The sequence below is a fragment of the Passer montanus genome, unplaced genomic scaffold (genome assembly GCF_014805655.1).
Source record: "Passer montanus isolate IOZ18808 unplaced genomic scaffold, ASM1480565v1 scaffold13, whole genome shotgun sequence".
NCBI lineage: Eukaryota > Metazoa > Chordata > Aves > Passeriformes > Passeridae > Passer > Passer montanus.
The window spans coordinates 12,502,362-12,524,699 of NW_024359832.1; the positions used below are offsets into that span (position 1 = coordinate 12,502,362).

Sequence of the window (22,338 nt, forward strand, 5' to 3'; positions counted from 1 at the left end):
CTCAGTTTAGACAACATACCAATGTTCCAAGGCACATTTTAGCCTAATGTGAGGCAAAAAGATAAAAATTCTAATTCAAGACACAATAACAGACCAAATCCAAATTTTCCCAAATAATACTTATTGAGCCATGCCTACTTACAGCCTGTATAACTTCGGAGTCCCCAGGAAGAGCAGCTCAGAAAGCAACTGGAGGTTATTTCTGTTTAGACGCCTTTGGAAAGAAAAAGAAAAACTTGTGTTAAATTACAAATGCTACAGCAATGCAATGCAACCACTTTGAGTTGGAATCCCAGGGCTGTAACAAGCTGATTTTAAAGACCAGAAAGGTCCATTAGCGGAGACATGGTCCAGTAGTAAATTTACCATGGACTAATTACATTTTCTGGTTTCCCCCAACAGACCATATTACCTATTTTATGAAAGATTTTGAATCTCTGCAGTGTGAACCAATCACTAAGTCAGGACTTCATCCTGCATAAACAACATGAAAGCTAAAATACAAAATCAGCAGTGCAAATTCAATTCCCTACCAACTCTATGTTCCTCTTAGTATAATGGAGCAGATAGACATTTTGTGACCATGAAAAGGTTCAAGGGAACATGTATCAAATGTATACACTTTCAGTAACAAGATAATATTATGTCTAATGATCCATATAACCTATTTATATAGATTTTAAAAAGCAAAGGAAGCTGTTACAGAAACCCTGATCAAATAGAAGTCAAAAAACCCCAAGGAGTCAGAGCTTATATCTGGCATTACAAGGAGGTTTTTTCATGCAGCTCTCTCTTTAACTGTAAAGATAGGAACATTGAGGAAGCTAAATTAAAAAAAATACACTCAATCAGTTATACAATGTACAACAGAAAAAATTGCAACTGAAATCTGGAAGGTGCCCACTTGTCTGTGAAAATTCTCACTGAGTATGCTGACCAGGGTCACAGCTGCTCAAACTGAGGTGACAAGATCAAAGCCCTCCCTGTATTATACCCGTAGACAACAGAACAACCACTAGCCAACGCAAATATATTCTGTCTTCATTTTTTTTTCTAAACATACAATGCAGATTATTCTTTCTACCATGTGTGACAGCCCTGCAGCACACAGTCATCCCAGTCAAGAAGGCAAGCTCAAAACAGGTTTTTGGCTGTTTTTAACAAATGCATCCACCCCATGTGCCACCTGCCATTCAAGCAAAGCAGCCAACTAGAAAAAACTGTTGCATCCCATAAAATTTATCACACGTCACACTTTGCAATGCATGATCCCTCAATAATTCAGGGCACTGCATGGGACTATCTGATTTATACATATATACACATGCATACACATATCTATAAAATCATAACAGTGGTTACACTACAGCAATAAACTGCTATCAACACATTCCACAAGGTGAAAAAATATCCTGAGCATCACTCTTGAAAAATTAAGCTTTAGAATTTCATAAAGGCTCAGATTGTCCTGTTTGTTAGTCTTAGGGCTGAACCCAAATAATTAAGACTGTTTAGCCTCCCTGGGCTAATTCTCATAAACATTGTTCCATATAATGGTCTTTCCAGTTCAAAGGTTTTTCCAAAAATTCCCATGTAGATACATAGAGACATTCAAAATCAAATTTTACATAGCTCCATGCTTTAGTTTAGTTTTTCTTCCCTTAAATCTCAATGTGACTACTGATGAGAGTGAAATAATCTGAGAAATATTTTTTATGCACACAGAGGATTGCTGCCGCACTTCAAATCATAAGCAAGCAGTCAGCTTCTTAAGTTCTAGATATCCATAAGTCTCCAGTGTTAATTTCAGGTTCTCTTCTGTAAGTCAAGCATCAGAAATCCTGATTTCTGTAAGCAGAAGAAACCTAAATCACACATTTAGTGATTAGAAAAACCCAAGAGTGAAAGAACCAAAAAATGTAAGACTACACTACTGGGATAAGAGAGGTGAGAGACAATGCATTTTAGTAATTAGGAAAAAAAAGTCTTAATCCAGCAACAACAAAAAAATATCTGGATTGTGATCTTGCAAGTCACATGTCCAAATTAGTAGAACGAAAAATTTCCATATAAAAGAAAGAGCTATAATTTAATGACTACTGGAAGACTTCAGATTTGAACACTACTTAAAAAGAAAACCATCCAAACATAAATACAAGAAAGCAATACATTTTACTGTTTCTGCAACTACTGCATTTTCAAAATAAAATAATTTATAAATAGACATTTTCTGACCTTTACTAAATTTAAGTAAAAAAGTATATGCCAAGACCACAAAACTTAAGTAGAAGACAATTGTTTTAAACTAAGTTATATTTGCAATCCAAGATTTTGAAAATGAAGCAAACTAATAAAAGAGTAAATAAAAAATGAAAAAGTTCATTCACTGCTTCTCTTAGCTAAATAGAGACTTAAGTGCCTAAATCCATTTTTACAGATCCAAAATAACATGGAAAAGCATGCAGGGTAAAGACTAAAGAGTGAGTTTTTAATCAGTTTTTCAGTAAAAAAATCTGTTGATACGTCTTAATAAACCTATTAAGTTTGGACACTAGACAATAATTATGAGCTGTTATTGAAAGGGCAATGAAATTACCCAGTATTTGTATTTTGTAGAAGTTTCATATATTACATAAAAGCCACTCTAGTACAATAACATAATATTAATTGATGATCAAGTTCATCAGGCAGGCTGCCTTTCACTAAATGCAAGAACAGTCTCACAAGGACACACAGGATCACTCAGAAGGATACTTCACAGTCAATATACTTGCTCTGCTATTTCACATCTTACACAAGGAGGTAACACCTTCAGTCAGGAGTTTCTGTTGTTACCTGTACTTCACATACCCCACACAGCTGAGTACACCTTTAACATACTGATGCATTTGCCACTGTACAGACTTTCAAATCTAAGTTATGGACAATAAATCAAATTGTATTAATTAAACTAGCAATAAATAGCACTACCCTCATGTCTCAACAGCTTCTACCCCATGAGCTTGGAACTTCAAATTAGTGTTTCACACAATTTTACTTCACCTTTCACAAGACTAAAATATTTGTTCTTTGAGCACTACACAGATTGGAAGAACATACTAATTACTGATCCCTTATGAATCCTGCATTTTGTAACTCTTACTTTGAATAGCTTTATCCTACTCACTGAATGTTCTTTTAGAACTAACAAGATTTCTCTACCAAAAATGTGATTGTTATTGTTTGTGACCAAGAAGATAAAACATAACTAATTTTCATAAAGGCAATAATGGGAAATACATCTTTTACCATACTTCAAAAGAGACTTCAGCTACTCTTTACACCTAATAAGTTATAGCAGAGGCTTTTAAAAGACTCGGTTTGGTGACTTTTCTATATGGAGACTTTATGAACTAGACTTCACTGAAATACATTTTTCAAGACTACAGTAGGTAGTTTGGTCTATAAAAATGATATGAAAATATAAGTGAATGGGGAAAAAGTACGCAGAGCAAGTCTGAAACAACAGCCTGGTATCACAGTACACAATAGTCTCCCATCCAACAGTCACCATGTAGAGTTTCTAATCATTGCAAAAAGCCACACGAGGAGTCCAGAAAATACATTATTTTAAAATGGTTCACTATTTTACATGGTTCCCCAACAGTTCCACTTTTTCATGTGACCTGATGCTTAATTTTGTCTGAAATAATACCTCTCCAGAACACACAAACATACTGAAACAAGAGTGAAAAAGATCCCCTTTCTCTTGAGCTGCAACCCAAGGTAAGCACAGCGGATCATGAAATTCAAGACTGCAGGTTTTAAAGAACTACAGTTGTTTTGAATAAAAACAACCATAAACATTCTACCACACCTCCTTTCCATGTTTTCATGGTGGCAGACAGTTACCTAACAGGCCATGTTGCCCCTGGGACAATGGAAGAAGAGAAATTTCAGTTCCACCAACTGAACTGCTCTCCCAGAATTGACATGGAGCTCAAAGTGAAGCACTGAAGAAACAGTGATGAGATATTCCATACTGTGACTATTGAGTTTCCAACTGAGCTACAAATATTTGTGTTTCTCAAACAGAGAGCTCAGAGGAGATGAAGCATTAGTGGTGTGTGAAGCAAGCAACAGAAAATGTACTGAAGAATCTCTGCTAGCATTTTAATAACTCGGATTGTAACGTCCTTTAGTAGTGTCAAAAAATAAATGGATGAGGCACCAGTATAATACAATTCTTTAAAGCTGCAATTCAAATATACTTTTTTTTTTCCTTCTGTTGATGAATGGATCTTTAAAAAGAGATTGGGAAAACTTACACAGAAATTTTTGAGCTTTTCACAATAAATTCAAGCAACGTCCACATGCTACCCAAAGTATATGAAGTATTTCAAATACTTCAGTTTAAAACTCCCAGAGGTCAGTCTTCTAGACACAGTAAAGACTAGAAAAGCATCTGCAAAGTAAAATGATGGTATAGAAGTATACACAAGGATTTAAGGACAAAGACAAAATACCTTTGACAAATGAGCAGGTGAAAATACTCATCAAATGAAGCTCAATACCAACAGGCAGATAAAAAGTAAGACCTGACAAAGAATAAGCAACTCTTTGAAGCTGACAACATTAAGGTAAGCAAACAAAAAAAAAGGGAGGGGCTTGATTTGAGCTAGTGGTTCTGCACAACAGGTTATTTTAGCTGAAATTGGTATATATCTAAGTTTTACTTGTCTTCTGCATGTAGCCAGAGTACATGTAGATGACGACAGAGGTACAGAGGTGCACTGAAGGGAGAGCACATTACGTTCCCAGTAGCAACATATCCTAACCCACTGCAGTCTGGCCATGCCACAAGTCCATCCTGATGTGTCTCTCAAGTTTTCATGCCACAATAACTATGATCCAGCAGCAATCATGCACAGAGAAGGAACGGAGGAAAAAATCCTGATTGCACTGTGTACAATGTAATCATCTGCAATTGCTATAATTCACACCCATTTGTTTCAGACTTGTTACAGCCATCACTGTCACTTGCTTCTGATCCCACTGTATCAACTACATCCAGCCAGAGAAGGTGTAGGAGACTGTAGAGCCTCTCTGGGAAAATGAGCTGTTCCAGTGCTTGATTGTCCTCACAGAAGTTTTGCCCTTATGTGCAGTTACATTCCCCACTTTGATTTAAGCTTGTTGGCTCACCACAGCAATGAGACTGGCTTGTGGTTTTTCATAATCACCTCATAAGTATTGGAAGGCTGCTCTTTGGTCCCACCTAAGTAGGTTTCCAATGGATTTTAGCTCAAGTAGATGCAATTCTATCATACACCCTGTAGGACAAAAGAAGCCCTCAAAGATAACTTGATAGCTGATCAAAGTTAAAAGCTGTATCAAGTAAGCTATAAATCAGCTGTGCTCTTTAATTAGAAACAGCCTATCCCATTGGGTGCATAGAGAATGAGAGCCTTCCAAAACCCTAAATACAGGCACAGATGCATTTTATTCCACCACCACTGCTTCAGGAAAAAGGATTGAATGATTCCAACTCAAAAAGAATATTGACAGTAGAATTCATTATTTTTCATTCCTCTTTCAAAGTTAACCTAGAGAAGTAAATGCACTACCTGCACATAGTAGAACACAGCACTACACAGCTTTGAAATTGTAGTCTTCAAAGGAGCATATCCACACCTTCTGTTTGTCAGCAGAGGAAAGAACTATTACACCCATTCAAAAATAACATGTAACAACTCAGTGAAGCTCATTTGCAAAATATACATAAACTTTAAAAGCGTCAAAGCCTGTGTACATTACATTTCAATTTAAAATGGAAGAACATATCAGTAATCAAACCTCTGCATGTTCACACAGGAACACTCTACTCACTACTAAGCCCAAAAGGCTCCTTAAGTAGTTCCAAGATGTTACAGGGATCTGCATCCTCTGGGAAGGTCTAACATCAGGCTTTTTGAACTCAGGAAATACAGCAGCCACCTACAAAATTATCCAAGTACTTCAAAACAGAAAACTAGTGCACACCACCTAAATCATTGCCATGGGCTGGTTTAAGTACGATGCAAAAAATTCTCTAATATATAAAGTGAGAATAACAGACATGAGAATAAGTGATTCCTACTGCCTCAACAGAGAAATTACAGACTGACTTCCATCTGAAAGGAAGGCAAATCACTACTTTTCTACAAAAAACATTGTGCTATATCTGCCAGAGGCAGAAAATATTTGTGCATCCATGTCCAAAGCCACAATCTGCTGAACTTCAGCACATCTGGCAACTGCTGTCTCCGAATGTGACTTGCATGTCATCAAGTGAGAGGAAAGCCCAAGAACTAAGAGCTAAGCAAAAGATTGTGCCAGTTTTTCCATTAAGAATTCTCTGCAAAGAGAATTTCTCTAGTCAAACTACTCATAATCTCATTAAGCCTAACAATATCAAGTTTACCAACCACATGAGTAAAATCTGGAATCTGAGAAGTTCAAGGCTGTTCTTACTGCATTTGTATGTCCAAGTTTTTCCCCAGGTCAAGAACCACTTACACAGGACTCCACTTTTCAGTCTAAATAGCATCTAGCTAAAAAAGACACCTAAGTTATTCCCCATTTAATTTCAAATATAAGTTATGTATTTGTTTCAGGAAGAAAAAAATTCTGAACAGTAGCAGCACACTACTGCAAACTCAGTTTCTTTTTTGTGTAGGAAGCAATGAAAGGTACTTTTCAACTACAGTACTACATTGAACTAGTCTACACTACTTGAAACCTAAGGTATTTTCTGTCCTTCCTTTTCTTCTCCCATGAGTTTGATGTCAAGTCCAAAATTACTCCTCTCCCAATCAATTCTCCCTACATTATGCAGAACAGTATTTTGTGCTGTCAAAAGTCTATACTTACTTTGCCTTTTGAAACTTTTTTTCACTACAAGGTAAAGACAGAAAATAAGGCTGCTGTTTCCTGTATTCCTTACCATTTCAACAGAAAAGATATTCCCATAAATATTTAGTCATTATTCTTATTAATTCTGCCTACAGCACTAAAAAGCACGAAAAACACAGTAAAAGCCAGGAAACAACAGGCTAGAAAGCCCCATCTCAATGACTGGGAAGGCAATTGGGCAAAATATTTCTATTTCTGTTCTAGACACAGTAAAGACAAGATGATGAGTGGGAGTGGTCAGCACGGATTTAACACTGAGAAAATGATGCCTGACCAGCCTGGTAGCCTTCTACAATGAATAAGGAATTTGGCAGATGAGGGGAAAGCAGTAGACGTTTATCTTGACTTCAGTAAAGGTTCTGACACTGCCATTCATAATGGTTGCCCTCACAGACAAACTGATAGAGTACAGACTACAAAAGCAGATGGTGAGGTAGACTGAAAACTGACAAAAGTGCCAAGTTCAAAGAGCTGTGGTCAGGGACACAAAGTCCATTTGGAGCACATTCATAAGTGATATACTCTAGGGGTCAGCAATGGAACCAGTACCTATCAAAACTTCATTCACAACCTGGAAGACAGGACACATTGCAGCCTTATCATATTTGCAGATAAAAAACTGGAAAGAATGACTGATGCACTAGGTCTGTGCACTGCCTCAGAGTAACACAAACAGGCTGGAGAATTGCTTGAAACAAACTTGGGAAGGACAAGAAAAGGGAAATGGAAAGCCCTGAACCTAGAGAGGAGTAACTCCATGCACCAGCACACACTGGAGAACCACCAGCTGCAAGAGGCACCACAGAGAACAGCCCAGGGTGCAGGTGAATAATTCAAATGAAGCCAGCAAGGTGTTTTTGCACAGAAGGCCAATATCATCCTGGGCTGTAATCCTAAGATGGTTGTCAGCAGGCAACAAAGGCATGTGGTCCTCCCCCAAAAGGAGCTCAGCACTGGTGAGACATCTGGTGAGCTGTGCCCAGTGCTGGACTCCCCACTACAAGAGACTGGAGCAAGTCCAGGGAAGAACTGTTAAAATGATGAAGGCAGACTGAAGCACCTGTCACATTGAAAGAAGTTGAGAGAGCTGAGACTCTCAACTCAAGCCTGAGGAGGAAAAGTCTCAGATATTTCAATGTGTATAAATACTTCATGCGTACAAATAAGTGATGTGACTTCATCCCAAGTATGGAAAACTGAGCCAGACTCTCCTCAGTGGTGCAGAGTGACAGGACAAGAGGCAATGGGTACAAATCAAAGTGTAGGAAAACTGTACTTCAACCAAGTACAACACAAAGAAGGAAGCAGAAGTTATAAAACATACTACATGTTTAAAACATAAAACATGTTACTCCATAGAGTAACAGAGGTTCAAGTATCAGATGAAACAAGAATGATTTTGACAATACCTGAGATTACTTCCAAGAAAGCAAAAAAAGGCAAAGAAAGAGGGGAGGTAAAGCTGGTCTAGTAGGTGGAATTTAGCTAGGGTTTGAACAGACTGTTTAGAAAGACAAGAAAGGCCTGCAGATAGTCCTGATAGGCTTGTAACTGCCTTTCTGGCATGAAGTTACCACAGCAAATTTTCACTCAAGTATTTTTCTAGTGCACCTGTACAGACGTCCTGCCAAACTAAATCAGAACAGCTGGTGTGCCTTAAAAAAAAAAAAGGAGAGACTTTTCCATGTTGTATTTGACTATCAGTCTAGACTATTATTAAAGACAAGCCAGCATAATGAACACATACTATGAAAGAAAATAGGAAAATAAGATGTTTCTTCTGATGAAGTTTCAACCAGGCTCTTCATGGCAAATGAGGTAATATAACTATAACAGTATGAGTCACTGAAGTTTCAGCCAGATCCCTCGTATATTTTGGAGTTTATCTGTAAAACTCCAGATAGAAGTGTGGTTTCTGCAATCAAAATAAGGAGCATCTAAAATAATCTTTTAAATATGCTATATTAAAATGTAATGACAAGTCACTTTTCACCTGTGACCATCTAATATTAAATCAGCATTTTAAGAAAATATTGAACTCGCACTGCAAGAAATAAATATGATTTTTAAAGAGTAAAACTAAAATGTGTAGCTTTAAATTTAATATCAGTGATCCATAGAATCCATTTAAAATAGCTTCTGAACAAAAAGCACCATTTGAAATAAAAACCTTGGCACAACAGCTCTGCAGAATCAGATTTAGTTTCACCATTTTGCAACAGTGCAAATTACCCATTTCAGAGGAAGCAAGAAAGAAGAGCATCCAGCAAACAATGCCACAAAGGATGAGCACAAAACAGATGTGGGAAAAATAAACAGCCTTCCTGCCCTGGAATTTGTAAAAAGGTCTGCAAAGAGCAAACAGGACTTCTCATTGCAATTTGACTTCTAGACCTATAAAAGGAGTCCCATGAGAAAAGACACTCAGATGAATAAAATATAATAAAAATAAATAGTAGGCATTGAGAAGTCTTTTAGAAGAACATGGCTCTTGGAATTAGTTTCACCAAATATTTTGTAGTGTTCTGTAATCAAAATGTAGCTATAACAATTTTTTAAAAATCCATTAGAACACTGCATCTTTTTATATACTGTCTTCAAAAACAGCCTTTGTCTGTCTCTGATTCAACAGAGATTTTTAAGAAGATATTCAATGTTGCTTTGACAAAAGTCTGTTAACACAGAATAACTACACTAGTATTTTATTATTTTTCTTAAGAAACTCTCAATACATGTGGCCAGTATAATTCATGTAATATAGTCCCACATTCCATTGGTAAGTGATTAACACCACAGGCTTCATGGTCTCCTCCCTGTTCTGAGAGGAGGAATGTGTGGTGCATTGCTCTTAAACTATGTAAGGCTAGCTAAAAGAAGGATTTCTCACATCCATGTTTAACAAGGAATAACTGCTCACCACCTTCAGGGCTGTACAAAACCAGGTCTCTCTACCTGAGCTCATTATTCTTCCGTTACCTATGACACACCTGTGTGAAGGAATTAACTCTTCAAATGCTCATATACTCAGAAGCCACACAGGTGGCTAAATACCAATGCCACAGGGAGGAGTCAAGCCTAACATCAAGCAGCCTTAAAAAGCAAGCACATGAATAACCCCACAGGTTCTAGGCAATCAAACCCAGACTTCCCCAGCAGCTGTAGTAAGAACTGCTCTGAATGTAGCCCAAATGAAAAAAAAAATTAGTTCTCAGACTCCAGTAAGGAACTTGCATGCCACAATGAAGACCAGCATTCAGTGAGAAAAGAAACTCAAGACTAACTTTCAGCTAAAGAGCTAAGAACTCAACCTAAGAGCTCAGTACAACTTCTATACTATATAATACAAGGTCTTATCCCTAAAAAAATGGATTTAATTGATACAATTTGTAATCAAGCACAAAATGAAATATTGCTCATTTATCAGCTGTGCTTTTCGGACTGATAGTGATAGAAATGATTCCTGGAATAGTGGTTCTACTGCTAACACAGAATTTTGCCAGAGATCCTAAAACTCTACATTAGCCTTTACACCTAAGTGTCCGTAAATTGGGAGGGGAAAAAAAGGTCATATTCTGCTCCAGCTAAAAAACCAAACTGCATCATAAAAACAGATGACATTTAACATTTTTTCCACAAGTACCTGCTGCTAAATTCTGATCATATAGTTTTATTTCAGAAGTGAAATCTAAGGTTTCCAACACTTCTGTTCTGTAACTGAAAAGACTGTATATTATCAGATTCAAAACTCAGAAAGGAGACGTTCAGCCCAAGCCTGCTTATTCTAGGATTAATTTATTGATGCACATTTAAAGAGTCACAGAAAATATTGCCATTCCTCTTTTAAAAGTATTTCTCTACTTGGAATTTACATTTTATTGTTAGAGTTAGTCAATTTGGAATAAAACTGCAATCTCATGACACACATCAATACAGAACAAAAAATTAGCATGTAGGTTCATTTTAATTTCTGGACAGCATGTTTTTTTTTCCCATCAGCGATTTAGTAAGTCTGCACCCTAAGAAAGAATATATATATAATAAAGCCCTTTTCTAGACTAGACAGAAAGGATTTGTTCATCTAGTGTATTTTGAAGCAGCTGTTAATGCCCTTGATAAATGCCCAGGCCTGCTGGGCAGTTATGCCCAAGACAAACTGTATTTGTTTTTACCCTAGATGGAATATTTCACTTAGTCTACCCTGAGATCCATAATTTTGTCAGATGAGATGCTCTGAAAAACCCCATACATTCAGAGATCATGGCAACTCCCAAGTCAGTTTTGATTTTGTCATCTCAAAACCTACTAATGCAGTGCAATAGTTTACCATGTTTAACTAAGTTAGATCTCAAATGGGTAACTCTAACCCTGCAAAACATGAATACAACTAAACCCCACTTTATTTTACTGAAACCCATTTAATATTTTTGACAAGATGATGATCTTTGTATTGAAGCTACAATTAAGCCCATGCTGCAGCTGAAGCTGCACACAATTTCACATACTAATTTGCATCCTGTAAAGAAATCCACCTAGTGCTACAGTTTGTTTACGAAGTAGAAAGAACTTTTTCTTGCAGCTATGTAGTTTAAATATAATTTTCTTTCCATGCTATAGCACATCTGTAAGTTTCAAATTGTTCATCCACAGCATGTACAAAACAATACCGAATTTCAGTACTACTCAAACACTCAGAAGTACACACCTAAAGCTATGTAGTTTAAATATAATTTTCCTTCTATGCTATAGCACATCTGTAAGTTTTGTACACAGCATGTACAAAACAACACCGAATTTCTGTACTACTCAAACACTCAGAAGTACACACCTAAGTAAGTGCTCTCTTCATATTAACTTTGAATAACTTGTTTTAATGTACTCATGGAGTTAGAGCCCAAATAAATAGCAAGTAGGGACAATTCCTCAGTTTGTCATTTTAGAACTGTGCTGCAATAATTTAGAAAAAAATCAATGAACTCTAACAAAACATTTAATTCTTGAAACATTTTATGAAAATTGCAATATTGCATCAGTATGCATTGTAAGAAACATGAAAATACAACAGGTAGATTTCAGTTTAAAAGCTACTTCATGTACCAACTTGATGTTCAGCATTCTTTTCTTGAACTCATGATTTCAGCTTACTCACATCATGTAGCTCAGGGGGACTGGTTTTCAGGGAGGTATGGTGAGGGTATTTAGTTTAGACACAAACTCAGAAGATGAAGTTATTCCTTTGGGAGTAACATTTTGTCCACACATTAGTTCTCAGAAGAAATAGGTTTGGTGAGGGGATTGGTGGCTTATTTTTCCTTTGTTTGTGGGGCTTTGGGTTGGGTTGTTTGTTTTTTTTCCCCATAGTTTGCCTTTAAGTCTACACATGTAACACTTTAGAATTGTTAGCATAATAAATGGACATTTTAAAAATAAAATTTGCTAATTCAAGTATCAAAAATAGAGAGACTTGGCCTGGAAATTTTTTAGGCCACACAAGTAACCTTTTTCACAGGAGTAATCAGTGAGACTACTCATGCAAACCAAGTTATTCACATGGTAAATGTCTACAGAATGAGACTCTAAATTAGCATTTTAGGGACATACTGCTCCCTCAATGGATTATCCATAAATACAGGAAGAAAAAAAAGTGAGTAGTTTTGAAACTATTGCTGTAAACTCCTCCTATTCTGACTTTTTTTTTCCATGTCCTAGCCGTAGCATAGTAAGAGCTGGAATCCCAACTACTAGACTTAAAAAACATGTTAGGAAAAATTAAGATTGAAAAGTTTTCCTATCAGTTGATTTTTTTTAATAAATGAAAATAACTGCTCTTCTCTGTAAACATGTGAAGAGTATATTTAGCCCTCAAAAACCTGACAACCCTCTATTTCTAGAGTACACAGAACTTTAAAGAAATTTTAGATTTAAGTAGCTTCTTACAGAACTGGTTCAACAATCCATGGCAGCTGTCTTCAACAAAATTTTATACTTCCTTACAGATGACAATAACTTGTAAAAACACTGGCATATTTTGAGAAGTATTTGCAACACTAGAGAATGAGGTGAACTTGGGGATAACAATGGCCTACACTTACTAAAAAATATTTTTAAAGCTGTGTCTAACAGTGCTAGTTTTCATAAAGTGGAAACTTTCAGTATATCTTCATCTTGCTGTCTTAATATATGATTTCAACTAGTATAAACATCACACCCAAGATGACAGCTTTATGAAGAAAAAATTTCACATTCTCATAAGGAATTGTTTCGAAAGGTTTTGTCCCCCATAATAAGCAGTGGTCTCTGGAAATCCATAAGTGTTGTGAAAATCCTCCATGTCTTAACCCTTTTTGTCTTCCTGCCATAAAGCATATTGAAAACCACTGCTGAGACATGACTGTGGTCTCTGTAAGAGAGGTTCACAAAACCTAAGAGGCCACATCCAACCCTCTCTCTCTGGCACTTGCCATTTACTGAAGAGCCATATACTCTTTAGAGGCCCTGCTCAAGAACACAGGCTCATATAAGTTATAGATAATAAAGTCTTACAGATGTTAAATACTGTAATTATTGCAGATGTCAAGACTAATTAGTCCAAGAGTTTTTAGCATTGCTTCAGGATGTACTCAAAGGTACAAGCTGTCCCAACTGAACTTCAGTGCTTACAGCCCATTTTTGAGAGAGAGTTGTTTCCGCAGACAGAGCACCTACACAACAAAACAGACCATGAAATTCATCTGTTCAGTATCCAGCCTGTGAAAAAAATCACATTTGTGGCAGACAAGCCAGTTCAGGCAGTGCTGTACAAAACTGGCTTGGACTGGAGCCTTAAGAGCCCAGCCCTTAAGAGCCTTCAGGGCTGTCAGAGATTGGAACGAAGTGAGCATTGCTATAGCCATTTATTCGACTTGAAGACTTCCCACAGACATATCTATCTAAAAAGGCTTACAGCAGTATCAACTTCACCAGTGTTTCTCTAGCTACTAGAGTTGCCACAAACCTAAAACTTACTAACTTGCTAATTTCCACCTTGTTTTTCCCCTCCTATTTCCTAAGTAGCAGGCATAGGTACACAATAGTTTATTGCAAACTGAAAACTTGTACTTCACTTCAGGCTGCTGTAATACTAATCACTTTTTACAGCAGTATTTACTGTAGCCTTGCATTCCATTGCACTTGTACACTTACACTGGTGTGGCACAAATTCCCATTGTGGAGCATATTAGGTCTATAAGTCAGAAGTAATTTTTTGTGTACATGCTAACCTACATAGTTTACTAAAGACATGTTATTTTATTAAGCTGTAGGAGAAACTGCCTGACAGATTTTTATGGATTTAATAAAATTAAATCTTAAGCAGATATCTTCTAAAGAGGTCAAAAGTTTTTCCTCTCCGAGATTAATTTTACAAAGTATTTCAGGTCCTCCCTTCCATTAAAAAAAGCTGCATTTTGAATTATCAGACCTATAAATGAGTATTCACAAGTAACTCATTAACCAACCAAACAGTTCCTTGGAAATCAGAGTTACTGGTCTAAAAAAATTTAAGTGAGACTGCAGTTAAAAACAAAAAAACCTAAGAAACAAACAAAAAGCCACCACCCAAACAAACAAATCCCCAGCACTTCAGTTAGAGAGATGAGCATTTCTTTTTTCCTAATGAGAAACTACTGTGAAAGCCTGTTGCTCACATTGAAGAGTACTGAAGAACAGGAAATACCTTTTAAAATAAAGTCTGTATACATTAGAACAAGATATTTCAACATAAGCAGTATTACTTGTAAACAATCTTATAAATTAAATTGAGTTCATTCAAACTGCCCTGAAGTTCTCTTATACCTGCTACTTGCATGCTAAAAGGTCTGTGTCAGGTATTCTTTGACAGCAGCTTGGCACATTACACTTGGAGTGAAAATGTGACACCCTACATTGAAAAAATATTTGAAAGCCTTAAAGTGCTTTATATTTAATGTATAAAAGAAAATACTTTAATGAAGTACCCACAGGTTTCCCGAGAAATCATTTTGGATTTCAAAATCCCAAGGAGATGAATTGGCTGTCAGATAACAATGCACCTTCATCAGATGGACTTGGCAGTTGTAAACATGAAGAATTTTCTCAGCTTTTCCCCACAAATATGAAATATTTGCTCTTAGCCAACAGCTGGGGCAGTTTAAAGACATCCTGCATATATAGTCAAATTACAAGTCACCCACACACCTAACACAAACTGAATTCCAGCAAATTAAAGAAACTGACAAGTGTTGGAGCAGATGCAATATAACTCTGAAGACAAAACAATCTAACTTCATAGGTCTAAATAACTAAATTTTCAGATAGCATAGTTTGCCTGCTGAAGGGTGAACAAATATAACCCACAAAGTAGCCAAAAGTATCAAAATTTCTCTTCAGAACTAGTATCTTATGTAAATGGAAAATAGCTATTGTTTTCCGATTATCAAGGGAAAACCAAAGAAAAATGAAACAATGTAATGGAAAAATACAAACATAATAGACAAGTAAGTTTTAACTACTGAAGTTCATTTTTTGCTGTTAAAACAATTCTATACTTAAGAAATATAAACAGTAAAAGCCTTGAAGTTTTTTGAAATTTGTTAATAAATCACATAGCAGGATCTTACTCTGAAATACTTAAGAAATAGGGCTGCTGATAAACTGTTTTAAAACTTTGTAAGCATTTGGTATCTCAGTGTCAAACCATATAGCAGTGAAAGTGTGGACCTCTTAATATTTTTCCATGTTTCACATATGTGTATTTACTTTGCAATATGAACTACACTGCTGTTTAATTTTTTATCTATACACCATAAACCAAATTTTGGAATATGCATATGTTATTCCAATATATCCCTCAGCACGAAAAACTGCATTAAATCCCTAAGTTTTGTACAAAGTTGAAAGCACATTGTAAAAAAGCACTGAATTAAGTGTTTAATACAGCCTAAATGCACAACCAGTTTTTTCCAAAGAGCAAGTGATCTCATTAAAATTTATTTTAAAAAAGTTGCACTACATAATAATACTATTTTTTAGGTCAAAAAGTTACTTTGGCTTATTTGAAAAAATTATCTCAAGTACATAATATTTCAGCTATTATAGAAATATCATAATTACACTGGTGGTGGTTACTAATTCCCTTGAACAGCTTTGTCTAAATGACCAACCAAACCATAATGGTTTGTGGAGGTTTTTGTTTTAAACACACCAGCTGTGTGTACAAGGAAACTACAATAAGACAAACTATGTTCAGGCCAGTGCTGCTTTTCAATCGAGTACAGTGGAAATACATCTATAAAGTTAAAGCAGCAGCAAATGAAATGCTGAACAAGACCTCAGAGGCATGCTTAAAAAAAGATGATACAGTGAAAATGAAACTACGATGCCAATAATGAAGTCAAATTCTCTAGAAACATATATATTAATACTTTCCAGGCTCCATACTATATCAAACAATCAGCATCCTGCCTTCAACAAGTCAGTTGTCCCAAGCTTCACAATACATTTAAAATATTTTCATTTCAAGTGTAACAAAATAAGAAGGCACATACTGAAAACTAGCTTGGGAATTACTCATTTTCTAGGTCTTACTGCAACCAAGCAGGTGTTTGTACTTCAACTTCATCAGATAAGGTCCTCTCATCTCTGTTCCATCTTCTCTCCCCACACCACTCAATCTTTTTTTTTTAAATCCAAATTCAAATTATTTTTGAAAACTAACATTTCATATTTTTTCTAAGCCTTTGTAAAAGCTTTCATAATATAAAAACTGGAGTAGAATTGAATCACTGCTATGTAACAAGAAAACATTTTATAGCCAGTAGTTGCCTCCAATAAGGCATTATATAAATTATCTAACACTACAGGTCAGAGAACAGCCTTATTTGTTGTGTTCAAGTTCTTAAAAGTCCTTGTGTATTCAAGATTAAAGTGAAAATATTAGATAGTATTCAAACTATTTCCTACGGGACAACTGCAGTTTGCACTTTGAATCCAGACTGCTCTTGAATGCTCTCCCCCAACAGAGTCCCCTAAATACTGCTTGAGAATTTCTTCTCTAGTGTCTCAGTAAGGCTAGAAGTCACAAATAAAATTTAAAAAAATATTTCAAAAGTCTGAATCCTGAGTACCTTGACACATAACTAATTTGACCCCCCAAAAGTTGAAACTTTTAGAATTAAGTATACTTACAGCCTCTCCAGTTCTTTTAAATCCTGGAATGCTCCTCTTTCAATAGTACTAATCTTGTTCTCCATGAGCTGACTGAAATATACAAATTTTTAGATGTAAGTTTTAATATCTCTGAGAGAACTTGTCACATTAACAATGGTCATTTAAAGGCAGCCACATTCTTTAAAACAATCCAACAGCTATTGTAGAGTGACATCCACTTTAACCTTCTGTATCCCTGTCACCAACAATTTACATGGGCTCATATAACCAAAAGTAGGAAAATAAGCCTTGGTAAAAGAAACAGCAATCAATATTAGATTTGCTCATTTACTAAAGGAGTCACAAGTTCTAAAGCTACACATATGCCTACAGGCAGCATGCTCACATGCACACACATCACTGCCCTTCGGCAAGTTGTGAGACTCCAGTCGAACAGTATGAAGGTGATACTGGTCTCACACGAGAATAACAAAACTAAAAGTCTGAATTGTGGCGTTGGGAGAAACACCAGCACAAGACTGCACATAGATTGTGACCATAAGAGTATCCCTGTTTTGTAACAAAGTAAAAAAATACTATAATGTTCTATTTACTTCAGAGAGAAAAGGAAAAGGATTTTACAAGACCACTCGCTCAAATTAAACTGGCCTTAAATAAGCTAAGTAGTTAGATATTTCCTTCAGAAAACAAGAAAAACCCAACCAAAAAACAAAGCAACAAAAACCAAAAAAACCTCCACCAACTACCAAATTTTAAAACCTTGAAAATGATTGAATTTTTTTTTAAAAAAAGTAGCAAAAAATCAAAAAACCACCCAAACAAACCAGACAAACAATTCCTTCCTCAACTTCAGTGATAAAGTTTCTTTTTTGTCCAGAAACTACAAAAAAGCAATAATAATCACCTGGGACTTGCTTTCACATTCACTAAAGGAATAACTTTTTTCTTAATTAACTCCCTTATAGTTCTGGTTAAGAGTACCCATTTTCAGCGTGAACTATAAATTTCACAGCCTTAAACTGAAGTAACTCAAATAGTTATTCAACCACTTTTAGCAAATCTTACTTATAAGCTATGTGCTAAATTAAGTCCTCAAGTTCTCAATCTTAAGGGAAGATTAGAAACATTTAAACACATTTTATTTAAGGGAGCTGCTCACTTGTGCGTGACAGTGTATAACACACAGCAGAGCAGTTTTAGGTTCAGATACAGTAATACGGTAGCTAAAAAGTGATAACCCATCCAGCTAACAAACTGAAGTCTAACTACAACCTGTAGCATCAGTCCTAAGAGTTATCAATGACAGAAAGAGAAAACTTACAGAACTCGAAGGTGCCTTAGACCAGCAAAGTCAGTCTTCGTGATTCTCGTGATGTTATTCCCATTAAGATCCCTAAGAAGAATAATTCATAAGCAGCAAAATTAAAACATTCAAAAGCTATTTTAAAATTTTGTTTGTTTTCACAGGCACAGCATTTTCAGAAGTTAGACATACATAAATGCAACAAACCATTTTAACAATTAACACCATGTGAGTGCCTAACTTCCGAGCAGCTGAAATAGGATTTACTTTGAAAACAGTAGTTTGAAACTTTGTAGCAGGAGAGTCTTGGAAAGTCAGTTCTGCTTGCCACTACAAAGCTCACGTTTATCTTTAACTACAATCTTTACCAATAGAAGAGTTCAAGGCTCTATGTTTGGGGTTATAACCACATTTAGAAAAACCACAAGACTTAGTACATAGAGGTATATCTATACACACATGCTACAACCTTTACTTGACTGTTACAAACACTAAGTGACTGAAAAAAACCCAAAATTTTCACCATTTCAAGCAATTTTCAGATTTCCCAGTATGGCTAAAAAGGCGGCATAGGACTTAAATACCAATAACAAATATTAGGTTTCAAACAAGCATTAGGTATTCAAACTGCTGGAGTAAGTGATGGGAAATAAGATTTTACCAAAACTAAGCTCTCCACTTGCTGCACAGGAAGCTATACTGACTGCAGAATGCAACACAAGTTCAGAAGCAACAGAAACCTGCACTTAGGCCCTAGCATTTCTGATCATACTCCTATACTACTTTTTCTTCTGGAGTACATGCCTCTTTTTCATAACTTTCTGGGTTTAAGAAATAAACGTCTTTCAATTCAAATCACTACAAATAAAACCAGACTTGGCAATTCATAAGATAAATCTTTAGGAAGTGGTATTACATGGAAGCTATTCTAACAATTACAGCTCATTCCCAACGTAGCTGGGGGGGCGGGGGAGGGACCAAATCCGGGGCTTCGCCTCCAGCAGCTGCTGCCCCTGCTGGAAGCACATCTTGGACTCGCAGCCGCGCTGCCGAGCGCCCAGGGGGTCGGGGCCGCACTCCTCGGCCGCCGTCTTCAGGCAGCTCCGCGCCCGCTCTGCCGCCGCCTCCTCCTCTTCCTCCTCCTCCCCGGCGGCAGCCGGCGGCGGCATCTTGGCGGGGAGCTCGGCGGCCCGCGGCGGGGGGCTGCCCCCCCGGGGCGGGGGGGGGGGCGGGGGGGGGGGGAAGTACTATGTTTTTAAGCGCTTTATACCACATATGGCCAAAACACCACTGTAAAGAAACCACACGAGTCCCAGGAGGAATGCGTCCCTGATACTCCTCCTGAGTGAAATTCACCACTCCACGCGCGTTCACATGCCAACATTTCACTGACTTATCAGATAGTAAGAAAAAAATGCGCACACCACTTCCACTCTCAGGACCCCTCTGAAAGGCAGCCTGATATAATAAATAACCGGACACATACAAAACCCAGCGCAGCCGCGGGCGGAGGGAGGGATCACCGTCACGGCACCGCGGAGCGCCCCGCGAGCGCGGCTATCGCACCCCGCCGTGCCCTCGGAGCGCTGCGCGCCCCGGGGCCTCCCTGCCCACGCCCGCGGAGCGCAGCGGGGCCGCGGCCCGGCTCTGCCCCGGGGAAGGCGAGCCCTAATAGCCAAGTTTGACGGGAAATGGGCGCCGGCGGGGGGAGAGGCCGCTCCGCCGCCGCCCCGGGGCGCCCCCCGGCCGCGGTGGTGCCCGCCCCCGCTCCCCGCGGAGGCGGGAACCGCGCTGCTCACCGCGGCTTCCCGGGATGAAAGGCAGCGGCTGGGAACAGCGCCCACCTCTTCCGTGTCTCCGCGCATCGCTGTGAAACGGGCACGGCCAGCAGCAGGAGAAGGGAACAGAAAACCCCCACCCAAAGGACGCCGGGACCCTAAACCAGGCCGGGGCCGGGGGCCACCTCCGCCCGACCTCGGCCGGAGCCCTGAAGGGAGCAGGGGGCCGAGGGGCGCTCGCCGCCGCCCCGGCCGGGTTACTTACAGCCTCTCGGTGTTACGGGGGATGTTCCTCGGGACGCCGCGCAGCGCCAGCCCGTGACAGTCCACGGTGCTCCCCGAGCAGGAGCACTGCGCCGGGCACGGCTGCGGCGCCACCGCGCCCGCCATCGCCAGCAGCAGCCCCAGGGACAGGGTGAGCTTCCCCCAGCCGCACATCATCACCGCCCGCTGCAGCCCAGCCGGGCCCACCGGCCTCGGCCCCGGGGAGGCGCGGGGCGCGCCGCCCTCCTCCTCGCCGCGGGGAGCGCTCGGGCAACTTTCACGGTGCGGAGACGGCGAAGTCTTTTCTATCCAAAGCCAAGTCAAGAAAACAACCCCGGCAAAGTGAGGCGGGTGGCACCGGTCGGCGGCTGGAGGCAACTTCGCTAGGCGCGGGGCCGCGCCTGGGCTGTCCCTCGCTAGCCCGTCGGTGGCTGGGAGAGGCGGCACTTGGGTCTCGTCTTCACACGCTCCCCTGCGATGGCGAAGCAAACCCAGGGGCTCAGGGTGCGGTGGAGTCGGGCGAGCTACTTATGTTCCTCTTCGCCCCTTTCAAAGCCGTGACTCCCCGCCGAGCCCCCGGCAGAGGCCGCGGAGCCCCGTCCGCCCAGCCGCGCTTCCTGCGCGGCGGCCCGCGCAGCGCTGCAGCCGCTCCCACGCGCGTCCCCCGCCGCGGGCCGCTCACAGCCCCACGGGGGGCGGCGGCGGGGCTGACACCGCGCACACACCGCCCTGCCAGAGGCGCCTCAGCAAATCATACCCCTCTCGCAGGCATTCATCAAACTGTCTCACGGAAGGAGGAGGGAGGGGAAAAAAAAAAAAGTCAAACACACAAGATGCTGTTGGGCTTGGCTCTCCACCCCCCGCGCCCCCTCCTGCTGTACGCTCCCAAGCCAAGTTTAGCAGGAAAGGGCTGGTCCTAGACCACGGTAATAATAAGCAGTCGAGAAGTGATTCGTTGCCCTGCTGGAAGGGAGTTCATCCACGACCTTCTCCTCGGTGACAGATCACAGTTATAGATCCTCCTGTGATCCCGGGAGCACGGCGAGACAGAGCAGATAACAAGCGAAGTGCGGCGAGAGCGGGAGGGGCGGGGAGGGGTGTTATTCTGCTCCCCGTGGTCTCCCGGATACGGTGGCTTTGCTGCGGCAAAGGCACCTGATGGAAGAGGTGGGAACTGCTCAGTCCTTCCAGGTGAGGCCAGTTCAGCAGCTCCTGGGTTTGCTGCAGGAAAGGGAGCAACTTTCCTCCTCTCCCGGAGCTCCCCGAGGCGCAGCACCTCGGGAAGGGTTGGCGCCTCCTTCCCCGATCCCGCCGGTGCACCTGAGCTGTCGGTGCTGGTGCCGAACAGCCCGGCCCTCGGCTCCCTGGCGGCGGCGCTCCTCCGGCGCGGAGGGGAGCGGTGGGGAGCGAGAGAACGGAGGCGACACGCCGGGCTCCTTCCCTCGCACCCCGAGTCTTTCCGCTTGAACAATGGGCTAGCACCGCCGCTCGCAGGCCGGCCGGCTCTCCTCCCCGCCGCAAGGTGCCTGCCGCCGACCGCCGAAAGTGCTCCCCGAGCGCGGCCACCAGCCGAACGAGCCGCCGGCACCTCGCCGAGAGCTCCCCACGCGGCCGCCCCCTCCCCGCCCGGCGCGGCGCCCCTCGCCCGCTCCCACGGAGCCGGGTGCGCCCCCCGCGCCGCCCTATATAGGGCCGGCCTGGCCGCGCCCCCCCGGCCCCGCCCGCANGCCGCGGAGCGGGGGGTGCGCGGCGGCGCCGGCGATGAATGAAAGTTGGGGGAGCGCGGCGGCGGCGGGGGAGGCAGGTTCCCCCAGCCCGGCCGGGGAGCGCCTCTCCGCTCCTCGCCTCACGCAGCGTGGAGTTGCTGCGCGGAGTTTG

At 40.5% G+C, this 22,338-nt stretch overlaps 1 protein-coding gene across 14 annotated transcripts in view; it reads right to left on the reverse strand.

Annotated features, from left to right (window-relative positions):
* The window catches only part of SLIT2 (slit guidance ligand 2), a 254,614-nt gene extending 233,950 nt beyond the window's left edge, over positions 1–20,664 (reverse strand). For all 14 annotated transcript variants that reach the window (XM_039699037.1, XM_039699028.1, XM_039699025.1 and 11 more), the window contains exons 1-4: positions 20,462–20,664; positions 18,437–18,508; positions 17,134–17,205; positions 143–214 (exon numbers count right to left, since the gene is read on the reverse strand). In XM_039699037.1, the coding sequence (XP_039554971.1) occupies positions 143–214; positions 17,134–17,205; positions 18,437–18,508; positions 20,462–20,637 (392 nt within the window). In that variant the 5' untranslated portion in view covers positions 20,638–20,664. The remainder of the gene's footprint in view (positions 1–142; positions 215–17,133; positions 17,206–18,436; positions 18,509–20,461) is intronic.
* Between the last annotated feature and the right edge of the window lie 1,674 nt (positions 20,665–22,338).